Below are 14,972 nucleotides of genomic sequence, written 5' to 3' on the forward strand. Positions count from 1 at the left end.
TGACTAATACACACTACTGCTGGTAAGGAGAGTTATTGCCACTCACGCATGCGCAGTGCGTTCGTGCTACTTGGCCGTCGGCTGAAGTCTTTGGGGTGTGTTCAAATGCAACTGTTTGGCCAAGACGCAGGAGACGTGAGGAGACACAACAATCGTGTTCCTTTGGGACGTGTTCTTTGCTGTCAGTTTGGTTTGTCAGGGCCTTTACTATCACTCATGTTACTATCACTGCTGTTACTATCACTGCTGTTACTATCACTGGTGTTACTATCACTGCTGTTACTATCACTGCTGTTACTATCACTGCTTACTATCACTGCTGTTACTATCACTGGTGTTACTATCACTGCTGTTACTATCACTGCTGTTACTATCACTGCTTACTATCACTGCTGTTACTATCACTGGTGTTACTATCACTGGTGTTACTATCACTGGTGTTACTATCACTGCTGTTACTATCACTGCTGTTACTATCACTGGAGTTACTATCACTGCTGTTACTATCACTGGAGTTACTGTTGTTACTATCACTGGTGTTACTATCACTGCTGTTACTATCACTGCTGTTACTATCACTGTTGTTACTATCACTGCTGTTACTATCACTGGTGTTACTATCACTGGTGCTATCACTGCTTTTACTATCACTGTTGTTACTATCACTGGAGTTACTGGTGTTACTATCACTTATCACTGGTGTTACTATCACTGCTGTTACTATCACTGTTGTTACTATCACTGCTGTTACTATCACTGGTGTTACTATCACTGGTGCTATCACTGCTGTTACTATCACTGTTGTTACTATCACTGGAGTTACTGGTGTTACTATCACTTATCACTGGTGTTACTATCACTGCTGTTACTATCACTGGTGTTACTATCACTGTTGTTACTATCACTGGAGTTACTGGTGTTACTATCACTTATCACTGGTGTTACTATCACTGGTGTTACTATCACTGCTGTTACTATCACTGCTGTTACTATCACTGCTGTTACTATCACTGGTGTTACTATCACTGCTGTTACTATCACTGTTGTTACTATCACTGCTGTTACTATCACTGATGTTACTATCACTGCTGTTACTATCACTGTTGTTACTATCACTGGAGTTACTGGTGTTACTATCACTTATCACTGGTGTTACTATCACTGGTGTTACTATCACTGCTGTTACTATCACTGTTGTTACTATCACTGTTGTTACTATCACTGGTGTTACTGTTGTTACTATCACTGGAGTTACTGTTGTTACTATCACTGGTGTTACTGTTGTTACCATCACTGCTGTTACTATCACTGCTGTTACTATCACTGCTGTTACTATCACTGCTGTTACTATCACTGGTGTTACTGTTGTTACTATCACTGGTGTTACTGTTGTTACCATCACTGCTGTTACCATCACTGCTGTTACTATCACTGCTGTTACTATCACTGCTGTTACTATCACTGGTGTTACTGTTGTTACCATCACTGGTGTTACTGTCCCTGGAGTTATTACACGGTTACCACACTGTTATTATAGGGTTATTTTCTCTATAATTACACTAGTATCTTGGTCAGTTTGTAATTGGAGATTCTGATCGGGCGTTGTTATTGGGTAAACATGTAATACATAACACCTCCCATCAGTAACTGAGCATAGTTACTGACAAGCCGTTGCTATTATGTGCATGTAAAGGTAGCCATTGTTGTAGTTTGTGTAACCTTTGTGTGTGTGTGTGTGTGTGTGTGTCAGATGTCAGATGGTGCTCTGAAGAACCATGGGTAGCTGTTTAAGCTGTCCAGAGAAAGAATTGGTTCCAGATAATGATCAGAGTAAATTCAAGGTGAGTGTTTCCTGTTCCTCAGGTCAGACGGAAAATCAGTGAACGAGCCTTGTTGTTGTTGTTTTACCTGCTGCTATTGTTAACCTGTTGTTATTTACCTGTTTGTTCACCTGGTCAGGTGATAAACGTGGACGACGATGGGAACGAGTTGGGCTCAGGTGTGATGGAGCTGACGGACGCTGAGCTCGTCCTCCACACTCATCGCCGTGACGATGTCAGGTGGCCTTACCTGTGCTTACGTCGCTATGGTTACGACTCCAACCTGTTCTCATTTGAGAGCGGGCGGCGCTGCCAGACGGGCCAAGGTACGGGTCACATGATGCGGGTCCCTCCACTGAGGCAGGGACACTCTACTAGGGCAGGGACACTCTACTGAGGCAGGGACACTACTGAGGCAGGGACACTCCACTGAGGCAGGGACACTCCACTGAGGCAGGGACACTCCACTGAGGCAGGGACACTCCACTGAGGCAGGGACACTCTACTAGGGCAGGGACACTCTACTGAGGCAGGGACACTCCACTGAGGCAGGGACACTCCACTGAGGCAGGGACACTACACTGAGGCAGGGACACTCTACTGAGGCAGGGACACTCTACTGAGGCAGGGACACTACACTGAGACAGGGACACTCTACTAGGGCAGGGACACTCTACTAGGGCAGGAACACTCCACTGAGGCAGGGACCCTCCACTGAGACAGGGACACTCTACTAGGGCAGGGACACTCTACTAGGGCAGGGACACTCCACTGAGGCAGGGACACTCTACTGAGGCAGGGACACTCTACTGAGGCAGGGACACTACACTGAGACAGGGACACTCTACTAGGGCAGGGACACTCTACTAGGGCAGGAACACTCCACTGAGGCAGGGACCCTCCACTGAGACAGGGACACTCTACTAGAGCAGGGACACTCTACTAGGGCAGGAACACTCCACTGAGGCAGGGACACTACTGAGGCAGGGACACTCCACTGAGGCAGGGACACTACACTGAGACAGGGACACTCTACTAGGGCAGGGACACTCTACTAGGGCAGGAACACTCCACTGAGGCAGGGACCCTCCACTGAGACAGGGACACTCTACTAGGGCAGGGACACTCTACTAGGGCAGGAACACTCCACTGAGGCAGGGACACTACTGAGGCAGGGACACTCCACTGAGGCAGGGACACTCCACTGAGGCAGGGACACTCACTGAGGCAGGGACACTCCACTGAGGCAGGGACACTCCACTGAGGCAGGGACACTCCACTGAGGCAGGGACACTCCACTGAGGCAGGGACACTCCACTGAGGCAGGGACACTCCACTGAGGCAGGGACACTCCACTGAGGCAGGGACACTCCACTGAGGCAGGGACACTTCACTGAGGCAGGGACACTCCACTGAGACAGGGACACTCCACTGAGGCAGGGACACTTCACTGAGGCAGGGACACTCCACTGGGGTAGAGACACTCCACTGAGGTAGAGACACTCCAGTGAGACAGGGACACTTCACTGAGACAGGGACACTTCACTGAGACAGGGACACTTCACTGAGACAGGGACACTTCACTGAGGCAGGGACACTTCACTGAGGCAGGGACACTCCACTGGGGTAGAGACACTCCACTGAGGTAGAGACACTCCACTGAGGCAGGGACACTCCACTGAGGCAGGGACACTCCACTGAGACAGAGACCCTCCACTGTGGCAGGGACACTCCACTGAGTCAGGAACACTCCACTGAGGCAGGGACACTCCACTGAGGCAGGGACACTCCACTGAGGCAGGGACCCTCCACTGAGACAGGGACACTCCACTGAGGCAGGGACCCTCCACTGAGACAGGGACCCTCCACTGAGACAGGGACACTCCACTGAGGCAGGGACCCTCCACTGAGGCAGGGACACTCCACTGAGGCAGGGACCCTCCACTGAGGCAGGGACCCTCCACTGAGACAGGGACACTCCACTGAGGCAGGGACCCTCCACTGAGACAGGGACCCTCCACTGAGACAGGGACCCTCCACTGAGACAGGGACCCTCCACTGAGACAGGGACACTTCACTGAGTCAGGGACACTCCACTGAGGCAGGGACCCTCTACTAGGGCAGGGACCCTCCACTGAGACAGAGACACTTCACTGAGTCAGGGACACTCCACTGAGGCAGGGACCCTCTACTAGGGCAGGAACACTCCACTGGGGTAGAGACACTCCACTGGGGTAGAGACACTCCACTGAGGCAGGGACCCTCTACTAGGGCAGGGACACTCCACTAGGGCAGGGCCACTTCACTGAGGCAGGGCCACTTCACTGAGGCAGGGACCCTCCACTGAGACAGGGACACTTCACTGAGGCAGGGACACTCCACTGAGGCAGTGCCACTTCACTGAGGCAGTGACCCTCCACTGAGACAGGGACACTTCACTGAGGCAGGGACCCTCCACTGAGGCAGGGACACTTCACTGAGGCAGGGCCACTTCACTGAGGCAGGGCCACTTCACTGAGGCAGTGCCACTTCATTGAGGCAGGGCCACTTCACTGAGGCAGGGACACTCCACTGAGGCAGGGCCACTCCACTGAGGCAGGGCCACTTCACTGAGGCAAGGCCACTTCACTGAGGCAGGGCCACTTCACTGAGGCAGGGACACTCCACTGAGGCAGGGCCACTTCAATGAGGCAGTGTGTCTGATGGTGTCTGACGGTGTTTGATGGTATCTGGTTGTGTCTGACGGTGTTTGACGGTGTTTGATGGTGTCTGGTTGGTGTTTGATGGTGTCTGGTTGGTGTTTGATGGTGTCTGGTTGGTGTTTGATGGTGTCTGGTTGGTGTTTGATGGTGTCTGACGGTGTTTGACGATGTTTGATGGTATCTGGTTGTGTCTGACGGTGTTTGATGGTGTCTGGTTGTGTCTGACGGTGTTTGGCGATGTTTGATGGTATCTGGTTGTGTCTGACGGTGTTTGATGGTTGTGTTTGATGGTATCTGGTTGTGTCTGACGGTGTTTGGCGGTGTTTGATGGTGTTTGATGGTATCTGGTTGGTGTTTGATGGTGTCTGGTTGGTGTTTGATGGTGTCTGGTTGGTGTTTGATGGTGTCTGGTTGGTGTCTGACGGTGTTTGACGATGTTTGATGGTATCTGGTTGTGTCTGACGGTGTTTGATGGTGTCTGGTTGTGTTTGACAGTGTCTGGTTGTGTTTGATGGTGTCTGTTTGGTGTCTGGTTGTGTCTGGTTGGTGTTTGATGGTGTCTGGTTGGTGTTTGATGGTGTCTGGTTGGTGTTTGATGGTGTCTGGTTGGTGTTTGATGGTATCTGGTTGTGTCTGACGGTGTTTGTGTCTCTCAGGGATCTTTGCCTTCAAGTGTTCCCGTGCAGAGGAGATCTTCAACATGCTGCAGGAGGTGATGCACAGCCACAGCATCAGGGTGGTGGAGGAGGCAGTGCTGGAGCCTGCTACTGCTGCAGGTACACACACACACACACACACACACACACACACACACACACACACACACACACACACACACACACACACCAAGCATGCACACCAAGCACGCACACACACACACACACACACACACACACACACACCAAGCACACACATATATTGTGGAAGCCTACTTCATCCTGGAATGAAACTAAAGTGTTTGTGTGTTTTAGTTCTGGGTTACTCGGTGCCCACGGTTCCTAACGGAGTGACCAGGATCCCGTCTGTGGGTGAGGCCCCGTCTCACCCCTCCTCCCGTCACCCGTCTGTGGCGTCCACCCGCCTGCCCTCCGTGGGGGAGGAGTCAACCCACCCCCTGCTGGTGGCCGACGACGCGGTGAGACACACTTCCTGTTCATCACTTCCTGTTCCTCACTATGATATCTTCCTGTTCCTGATCACTAACTTGACCCCCCTGTGTTCCTGCAGGTCCACACCTATGTAAACACCACGGGGCTCCTGGAGGATCAGCCCAGCCCCCTGACCGTCGCCTCCCCCCCCCTGGAGAGTCCCACCTCTGCCCCCCCGACCCCCCCGCCTCCCCCGAGGGCGCGCTGTGAGCCTCCCCCTCCCCCCACGGAGCCCCAGGTGGTGCTGGAGCCTCAGGGCGTCCGCTTTGTGTTGGGACCCACCCCCGTCCAGAGGCAGCTGATGAAGCAGCAGGAGACCCAGGGAGAGGGGGAGGGGCCTACAGAGGGGGAAGAGCCTCTGGGGGGGGAGGGGCCTCAGCAGGAAGACGAGCTCCTAGAGACTAATGGACACGCCTCCCCTCCCCCCTTAATCTCCACGGCCCCCCGCCGCCACCGCCCGCCCCCCCTCACCCCCGACCTGCAGAACGTAAACAACTCTGCTCAGCGCCGCACGGCCCTCTTGGACTACGAGAACCTGCCGGCGCTGCCCCCCGTGTGGGAGGCGCGCAAGCTGAGCGGGGGGGAGGAGGCAAGGATGCCGGCTCTGAACGGCTTCAACCACCCTCTGACTCACCCTCTGTCACACCCTCTAATTCACCCTCTGACTCACCCTCTGTCTCACCCGCTGACTCACCCGCTGTCTCACCCGCTGTCTCACCCGCTGTCTCACCCTCTGTCCGCCGCCCTCGAGTGCTCGCACAACTACGTGAACACGGAGAACGTGACAGCGCCGCTCAGCGCCCGGCCGGACACGGCGCGCCGCCGCCCCCCCGAAGGTCCATCCATCTTCAACTTCGACTTCCGCCGGCCGGAGCCCAAGACCCTGAACTACATCGAGGTGGACACGGACGGCGGGAACAAAGGCACGTCGGACGGCAGCAACCCCCCCACGCCGCGCACCCCCACCTCCCCCCCGCTGCCCCCCAACACCCCCACCCGCCGCACAGAGCTCTACGCCCTCATCGACATCGAGCGCACCGCCGCCATGTCCAACCTGCAGAGGGCCCGGCCGCGGGACGACGGCACCTCACGCAAAACACGACACAACAGCACCGAGCTGCCGACCAAGAGCACCGCGTGACCACTTCCTGTTGCTGACTTAGACACTTCCTGTTCACCACTTCCTGTTTCTGACAAAGGGGACGGGAGACTTCCTGTTTACCACTTCCTGTTGACCACTTCCTATTTTTGACAGAGGGGGCAGGACACTTCCTGTTTCTGACAGGGACATGGTGACGGGACACTTCCTGTTTATTCTCTGACGGAGACGTGGTGACAGGCCAATTCCTGTTTATACTCTGTTGGGGGGCTCTGGACTCTGAGACGGACTTCCTGTGAGCGCCGCCCCCCGGTGGTACGGATCAGTATTACTGAACAAAGCATTCCATGTATCTTTTGTACGATGACGGCGCTGCTGTCGCTCCGCAGGACCGTCCGTCGGTTCTGCACAATAAATGTCTGTTCTGTTTTTACCCTGCTGTTTTCCTTCAGTCCGAGTATTATTACCAACTGTTACTGAATACTGTTACGACAGCTGTTTCCAACTGTTGTTACTACCTACTGTTACCGTCTACTGTTACTACCTACTGTTACTACATCCTGTTACCGACTACTGTTACTACCTAGTGGTACTACCTACTGTTACCGTCTACTGTTACAACATCCTGTTACCGTCTACTGTTACTACCTACTGTAACTACCTACTGTTACCGTCTACTGTTACTACCTACTGTTACCGTCTACTGTTACTACCTACTGTTACCGTCTACTGTTACTACCTACTGTTACTACCTACTGTTACCGACTACTGTTACTACCTACTGTTACCGTCTACTGTTACTACCTACTGTTACCGACTACAGTTACTACCTACTGTTACCGTCTACTGTTACTACCTACTGTTACTACCTACTGTTACTACCTACTGTTACCGTCTACTGTTACTACCTACTGTTACTACCTACTGTTACCACCTACTGTTACGACTACTGTTACCGTCTACTGTTACTACCTAGTGGTACTACCTACTGTTACCGTCTACTGTTACTACCTACTGTTACCGTCTACTGTTACTACCTACTGTTACCGTCTACTGTTACTACCTACTGTTACCATCTACTTTTACTACCTACTGTTACTACCTACTGTTACCGTCTACTGTTACTACCTACTGTTACCGTCTACGGTTACAACATCCTGTTACCGTCTACTGTTACTACCTACTGTTTCTACCTACTTTTACTACATCCTGTTACCGTCTACTGTTACTACCTACTGTTACTACCTACTGCTACCGACTACTGTTACTACCTACTGTTACCGTCTACTGTTACTACCTACTGTTACCATCTACTGTTAATACCTACTGTTACCGACTACTGTTACTACCTACTGTTACCGTCTACTGTTACTACCTACTGTTACGACTACTGTTACGTCTACTGTTACTACCTACTGTTACCGACTACTGTTACCGTCTACTGTTACTACCTACTGTTACCGTCTACTGTTACTACATCCTGTTACCGTCTACTGTTACTACATCCTGTTACCGACTACTGTTACTACCTACTGTTACCGACTACTGTTACTACCTACTGTTACCGTCTACTGTTACTACATCCTGTTACCGTCTACTGTTACTACCTACTGTTACCGACTACTGTTACGACTACTGTTACCGTCTACTGTTACTACCTACTGTTACCGTCTACTGTTACTACCTACTGTTACCGACTACTGTTACTACCTACTGTTACCCTCTACTGTTACAACATCCTGTTACCGTCTACTGTTACTACCTACTGTTACCGTCTACTGTTACCGTCTACTGTTACTACCTACTGTTACTACCTACTGTTACCGTCTACTGTTACTACATCCTGTTACCGACTACTGTTACTACCTAGTGGTACTACCTACTGTTACCGTCTACTGTTACAACATCCTGTTACCGTCTACTGTTACTACCTACTGTTACCGTCTACTGTTACAACATCCTGTTACCGTCTACTGTTACTACCTACTGTTACTACATCCTGTTACCGTCTACTGTTACTACCTACTGTAACTACCTACTGTTACCGACTACTGTTATACCTACTGTTACCGTCTACTGTTACCGTCTACTGTTACTACCTACTGTAACTACCTACTGTTACCGTCTACTGTTAGTACCTACTGTTACCGTCTACTGTTACCGTCTACTGTTACTACCTACTGTTACCGTCTACTGTTACTACCTACTGTTACCGACTACTGTTACTACATCCTGTTACCGACTACTGTTACTACCTACTGTTACCGACTACTGTTACCGTCTACTGTTACCGACTACTGTTACTACCTACTGTTACCGACTACAGTTACCGTCTACTGTTACTACCTACTGTTACCGACTACTGTTACTACATCCTGTTACCGTCTACTGTTACTACATCCTGTTACCGACTACTGTTACTACATCCTGTTACTACCTACTGTTGCCGTCTACTGTTACTACATCCTGTTACTACCTACTGTTACCGTCTACTGTTACTACCTACTGTTACCGACTACTGTTTCTACCTACTGTTACCGTCTACTGTTACTACCTACTGTTACCGATTACTGTTACCGTCTACTGTTACTACATCCTGTTACCGTCTACTGTTACTACCTACTGTTACCGTCTACTGTTACCGTCTACTGTTACTACATCCTGTTACCGTCTACTGTTACTACCTACTGTTACCGACTACTGTTACGACTACTGTTACCGTCTACTGTTACTACCTACTGTTACCGACTACTGTTACCGTCTACTGTTACTACCTACTGTTACCGACTACTGTTACTACATCCTGTTACCGACTACTGTTACTACCTACTGTTACCGACTACTGTTACCGTCTACTGTTACTACCTACTGTTACCGACTACTGTTACTACATCCTGTTACCGTCTACTGTTACTACATCCTGTTACCGACTACTGTTACTACATCCTGTTACCGTCTACTGTTACTACATCCTGTTACTACCTACTGTTGCCGTCTACTGTTACTACATCCTGTTACTACCTACTGTTACCGTCTACTGTTACTACCTACTGTTACCGACTACTGTTTCTACCTACTGTTACTACATCCTGTTACCGTCTACTGTTACTACCTACTGTTACCGACTACTGTTACTACATCCTGTTACCGACTACTGTTACTACCTGCTGTTACCGACTACTGTTACCGTCTACTGTTACCGACTACTGTTACCGTCTACTGTTACCGTCTACTGTTACTACATCCTGTTACCGACTACTGTTACTACCTACTGTTACCGACTACTGTTACTACCTACTGTTACCGTCTACTGTTACAGTCTACTGTCACTACCTACTGTTACCGTCTACTGTTACAGTCTACTGTTACTACCTACTGTTACCGTCTACTGTTACCGTCTACTGTCACTACCTACTGTTACCGACTACTGTTACTACCTACTGTTACCGTCTACTGTTACAGTCTACTGTTACTACATACTGTTACCGTCTACTGTTACTACCTACTGTTACCGACTACTGTTACCGTCTACTGTTACTACCTACTGTTACAGTCTACTGTTACTACCTACTGTTACCGTCTACTGTTACTACCTACTGTTACCGACTACTGTTACCGTCTACTGTTACAGTCTACTGTTACTACCTACTGTTACCGACTACAGTTACTACCTACTGTTACCGTCTACTGTTACTACCTACTGTTACCGTCTACTGTTACAGTCTACTGTCACTACCTACTGTTACCGTCTACTGTTACAGTCTACTGTTACTACCTACTGTTACCGACTACAGTTACTACCTACTGTTACCGTCTACTATTACTACCTACTGTTACCGTCTACTGTTACAGTCTACTGTCACTACCTACTGTTACCGTCTACTGTTACTACCTACTGTTACCGACTACTGTTACCGTCTACTGTTACTACCTACTGTTACCGTCTACTGTTACAGTCTACTGTTACTACCTACTGTTACCGACTACAGTTACTACCTACTGTTACCGTCTACTGTTACTACCTACTGTTACCGTCTACTGTTACAGTCTACTGTCACTACCTACTGTTACCGTCTACTGTTACTACCTACTGTTATCGACTACTGTTACCGTCTACTGTTACTACCTACTGTTACCGTCTACTGTTACAGTCTACTGTTACGACCTACTGTTACCGACTACAGTTACTACCTACTGTTACCGTCTACTGTTACTACCTACTGTTACCGTCTACTGTTACAGTCTACTGTCACTACCTACTGTTACCGACTACTGTTACCGTCTACTGTTACTACCTTCTAGGGCTGTACCCGAATATCCAAATATTCGTTCGTTTGAGTACTATTCGGGTTTCAATTTCGTTATTCGGATATTCGTTTTGTTTATTTTTTCGTTTTTTCCCGTTTTCTTTTCAAATTGAATTTATTGAAATCTCCAATGTAAGAGCTTGTGCCTCTTCGGGGGGGTGGTAACACTTAACCATAAACGTTATTGTTTACTTTCTCCGTCTTTATATGTAGATATTACTTTTCTCCGTTAATCTCCGTCACGTTGTTTCCAAAGCAACAACTTCCTGTCAACAGCGCTAACTCCTTCAAAATAAAAGCATGTCCATAAATAGGAAGCCAAGCCAAATTACACTTAAGACATATACAACTGCAACGAAAGTAACAAACACAATGCGATATCCTTTTCAATTTCAAAGAAAACAAATTGGGTTACATTAACCTGTTCCACTCTGAGCCTGTTTTTCAGGTCTCAGGCTCGAAAATGACATTCCCAGAACAAATGACCATATCTTCCCTTCTAAAAGGGTTAAATTAATAATCTTTGTTCTCAAAGTAATGATAAACCTGTGAGTTGGATGTAGAAGTGTCAGAATCAATATAAATGTTTTTTATTTTAAAGAAAATTCAGATTTTACATAGTAAAAAACTGTAAATTATAGTGTCCGTCCAAAAATTATTTTTTACAGATAGTGAAAACTACCCTTGGATGATGGGCTAGTAGACTAAAAGCTTTAGGAATCCAAAGTACAACATATAATAAGTACCCTGTATCAAGATTGATGCAAAACAAGTGAAATATGACCTTTTTAGAGAGATTTAGCCAAAAACTGGGCCATCTGGGGTCATTTGGGTGGATTTGACCTATCTCTGGCCCCCCTTGCTCGATTTGGTTGGTTGACATACCCTTGTGACCGTTAGAGCCAATAGAATCGAAGGGGGAGGCTTCCACCCAGACAGGTTGTAAAGAAAAAATGTGGTTGCTTCGCGTGTGGAAAACGAAACCAAAGTAGAGGAATGTCTCCTTCTGGAGTTTGGAAACTAAAACGCAGTTGTATTGCTTATGGATTATCAGAAATAATTTCAAAGAAGGCACAGACACATAGGATGAACCTATGGATTAACTGCAGCATCGTTTTTTTATCGTTTTAATGCCATTGAAGACCACTTTTGACCAAGGTAAGCCATATTTACTGTTTAGCTTCTTAGCTCCACATGTGATGATGTACGCTTTCGTTTAGAGCGTCGCGAATGTTTATCACTGAGTGTTGAGGAGGGCACCGTTAGATTCAGTGTCTCCAGGACACCAAAAAAGAGTGTTTGGTTGTGCATCTAGGATAAGTAATAAGGGAGTTCTGAGTGAGTTTATGTGTCTTTGTAGGTTACGTTTTTTCGTCGAGGCTAATTCAGAGGCTGAGTGCTAGCATTGTGGGTTTTTTTTGAAAAAAAAAATTAAAAAGATCAGTTAGCTGAGTTTCTTCCCGTTACATGGATATAACACATTCATAGTTTTATTCAATATTAAGACTCCTTAGACGTTGTTTCCTGCAAATGACGCGTTTATCCGCCCGGTACCGGGGGGAAGGTGTGAAACAGGTTAACAAATAACTATAAAACAACACTACTGTAGAATAACAAAATGAATGCCGCCGTGAATACACCGAAATACACGTGTTGAAGCGGTTCGCTGCTGATTACTACGACCCCCTCCCCCCCGCGCACGGGCCGATTATTCGAATATTTGCTGCTGATTACTACCGAATATCCGGAGCCCGAAAAATGGTATTCGGGACAGCCCTACTACCTACTGTTACCGACTACTGTTACTACCTACTGTTACCGTCTACTGTCACTACATCCTGTTACCGTCTACTGTTACAGTTCCAAGGCCAGTTTGGAGCTAGAGCCTGATTAAGCTCTGGTTCTTCCTGTTTCCACCGCAGCCGGCCCCGAAAACCGGTTCTTAGCTGGCCCCACTCGACTGCCCACCAAGAACGTCAGGCTTACATCGGAGGCTGGGGCTGAGCAGAGTGACTAGAACCACACACTTATAAAAAACACACTAATATAAAGTGAGGCAACACTAACCAAAGGCCTGTACTTCAAATCCAGTTCAACATACCCTGGATATGTTTGAGTTATCTGGCTTAACTAACCCAAAACAAACGCGCTCTCGCTAAGCGGTCCTACGACGCTGGTTATCAACTCGGCAACTCAAGCCAGGGTTTCTTTGTCTGGCTGAGTGCACATTCACATGAAAGGGGCGGGGCTAGCAACATTTGACCAATCACAAACATGGAGAAGCGTACTGACAGTGCAGCGTCATACTTCCTGAATGAAAAGTGAACTATAATATTAGACATATGAAGTTAAACTTTAACCAGGATCAAAGCCACATAGCTGCACCTGCAAGGTGAATACAGCTGGTAACAGAAAAAGTGTTTGGATGCGTACATTAACAGGTTTATGACAGTGTTTATCACTGCCCCGTCCAAGACACGATCTGACTTTAATTACATTTGACCGGTTCGGAACCAGAAGAGCACGGAGCTGGAACTGGTTTGGTGGGAAAGGGGCATCGGAGGCTATCTATAGTTCCTGCTGCGCCTCTTGTGGCTGAGAGGAGAATTACAACCAAACGTCACCTGTTGTCGAGGGAAAACAGAAATAAACAAGAGAATGCAATTCCTGAAGAAATTGCTAGTGGGAATGCTTTATGCTGAAAAGCTGATGCTGAATTGCTATGCTGAAATGTAATGTGTAAGAAGAAAGTGAAGAATTGAGATTGAAATGATACATGAACACTGGGGGCTTGAATGTGTGATGAGAGAAAAGAAAGTAAAAAGGCTTGGAAAAGCAGCAGAATATTTGAAATGCAAACTTTTGAACTAACTTGATGGCGAATGATCTGTCGCCATGCCAACGGCATTTTATGACATCCCATAATACGCTTAAATGCGTTGATGGCTGCATCGTTACCAAACCTGTGAAGTGTTGGGCCGTTTGGAGCATTTTCACTGAAGTTATGAGAAAACCGTGTTTCATGGCGAGCATTGTGTTACCATGGCAAAGGCATTTGAAGAAATCTCAAAACTGTCACGTAGATGTCGTCACAGCTGGACTGTTAGCACAAATGTGAAGTTTGAGCACTTTTTGAACATTTTCATAGGAGTTATAGCGACATCGTGTTTTATGGCGAGGGATGCGTTTCCATGGAAACGACATACGGTGAGATCTCAGATTTTGGCGTAGAGCTGTTGAGGCATGGACCGGTGATATACAAGTGAAGATTGGGGGACGATTGGACCGTGTCCATTGGACTTACAGCGACATCGTGTTTCATGGCGAGTGGTCTGTAGCCATGGCAACGGCATTTGATGACACCCCATAATACGCTTAGATGCGTTGATGGCTGCATCGTTACCAAACCTGTGAAGTTTTGGGCCGTTTGGAGCATTTTCACTGAAGTTATGAGAAAACCGTGTTTCATGGCGAGCATTGTGTTGCCATGGCAACGGCATTTGAAGAAATCTCAAAACTGTCCCGTAGATGTCTTCACGGCTGGACTGTTAGCACACGTGAAGTTTGAGCACTTTTTGAACATTTTCATAGGAGTTAATGTATAGCGACATCGTCTTTTATAGCGAGGGATGCGTTTCCATGGAAACGGCATATGATGACACCCCATAATTGACGTAGAGCTGTTGAGGGCAGGACCATTAACCATTATCTGAAGTCTGCTGCTCTGAGCATGTCAGTTGGAGTTATGACATCATCGTGTTCCATGACACAGGTGTTTATATTTGAGCTAACGACGTGTCCAGAGATCAAAGGTTTCATTGTTCTGAATGAGAGATAAACCTCTTACATGTGAACGTTTTGTTGAAGAACCGTAACAGATGTCTGTGAAATTTCAA

General features: G+C 47.8%; 1 protein-coding gene across 1 annotated transcript; it reads left to right on the forward strand.

Annotated features, from left to right (window-relative positions):
* The first annotated feature begins 1,713 nt into the window (after positions 1–1,713).
* On the forward strand, positions 1,714–7,202 carry LOC117496598 (fibroblast growth factor receptor substrate 2-like). The gene is made up of 5 exons (XM_034148302.1): positions 1,714–1,841; positions 1,960–2,146; positions 5,179–5,298; positions 5,494–5,657; positions 5,750–7,202. Exons 1-5 carry the CDS (start codon positions 1,776–1,778, stop codon positions 6,809–6,811), a joined length of 1,599 nt encoding a protein of 532 aa, XP_034004193.1. The 5' UTR covers positions 1,714–1,775; the 3' UTR covers positions 6,812–7,202.
* Positions 7,203–14,972: the final 7,770 nt, after the last annotated feature.

The sequence above is a fragment of the Trematomus bernacchii genome, unplaced genomic scaffold (genome assembly GCF_902827165.1).
Source record: "Trematomus bernacchii unplaced genomic scaffold, fTreBer1.1, whole genome shotgun sequence".
NCBI lineage: Eukaryota > Metazoa > Chordata > Actinopteri > Perciformes > Nototheniidae > Trematomus > Trematomus bernacchii.

Coding starts and splice junctions, on each gene's coding strand:
- LOC117496598 (XM_034148302.1), top strand. CDS start 1,776: ATGGGTAGCTGTTTAAGCTGTCCAGAGAAAGAATTGGTTCCAGATAAT. Junction 1,842..1,959: donor ATGATCAGAGTAAATTCAAG/GTGAGTGTTTCC, acceptor TCACCTGGTCAG/GTGATAAACGTGGACGACGA. Junction 5,658..5,749: donor TGCTGGTGGCCGACGACGCG/GTGAGACACACT, acceptor GTGTTCCTGCAG/GTCCACACCTATGTAAACAC.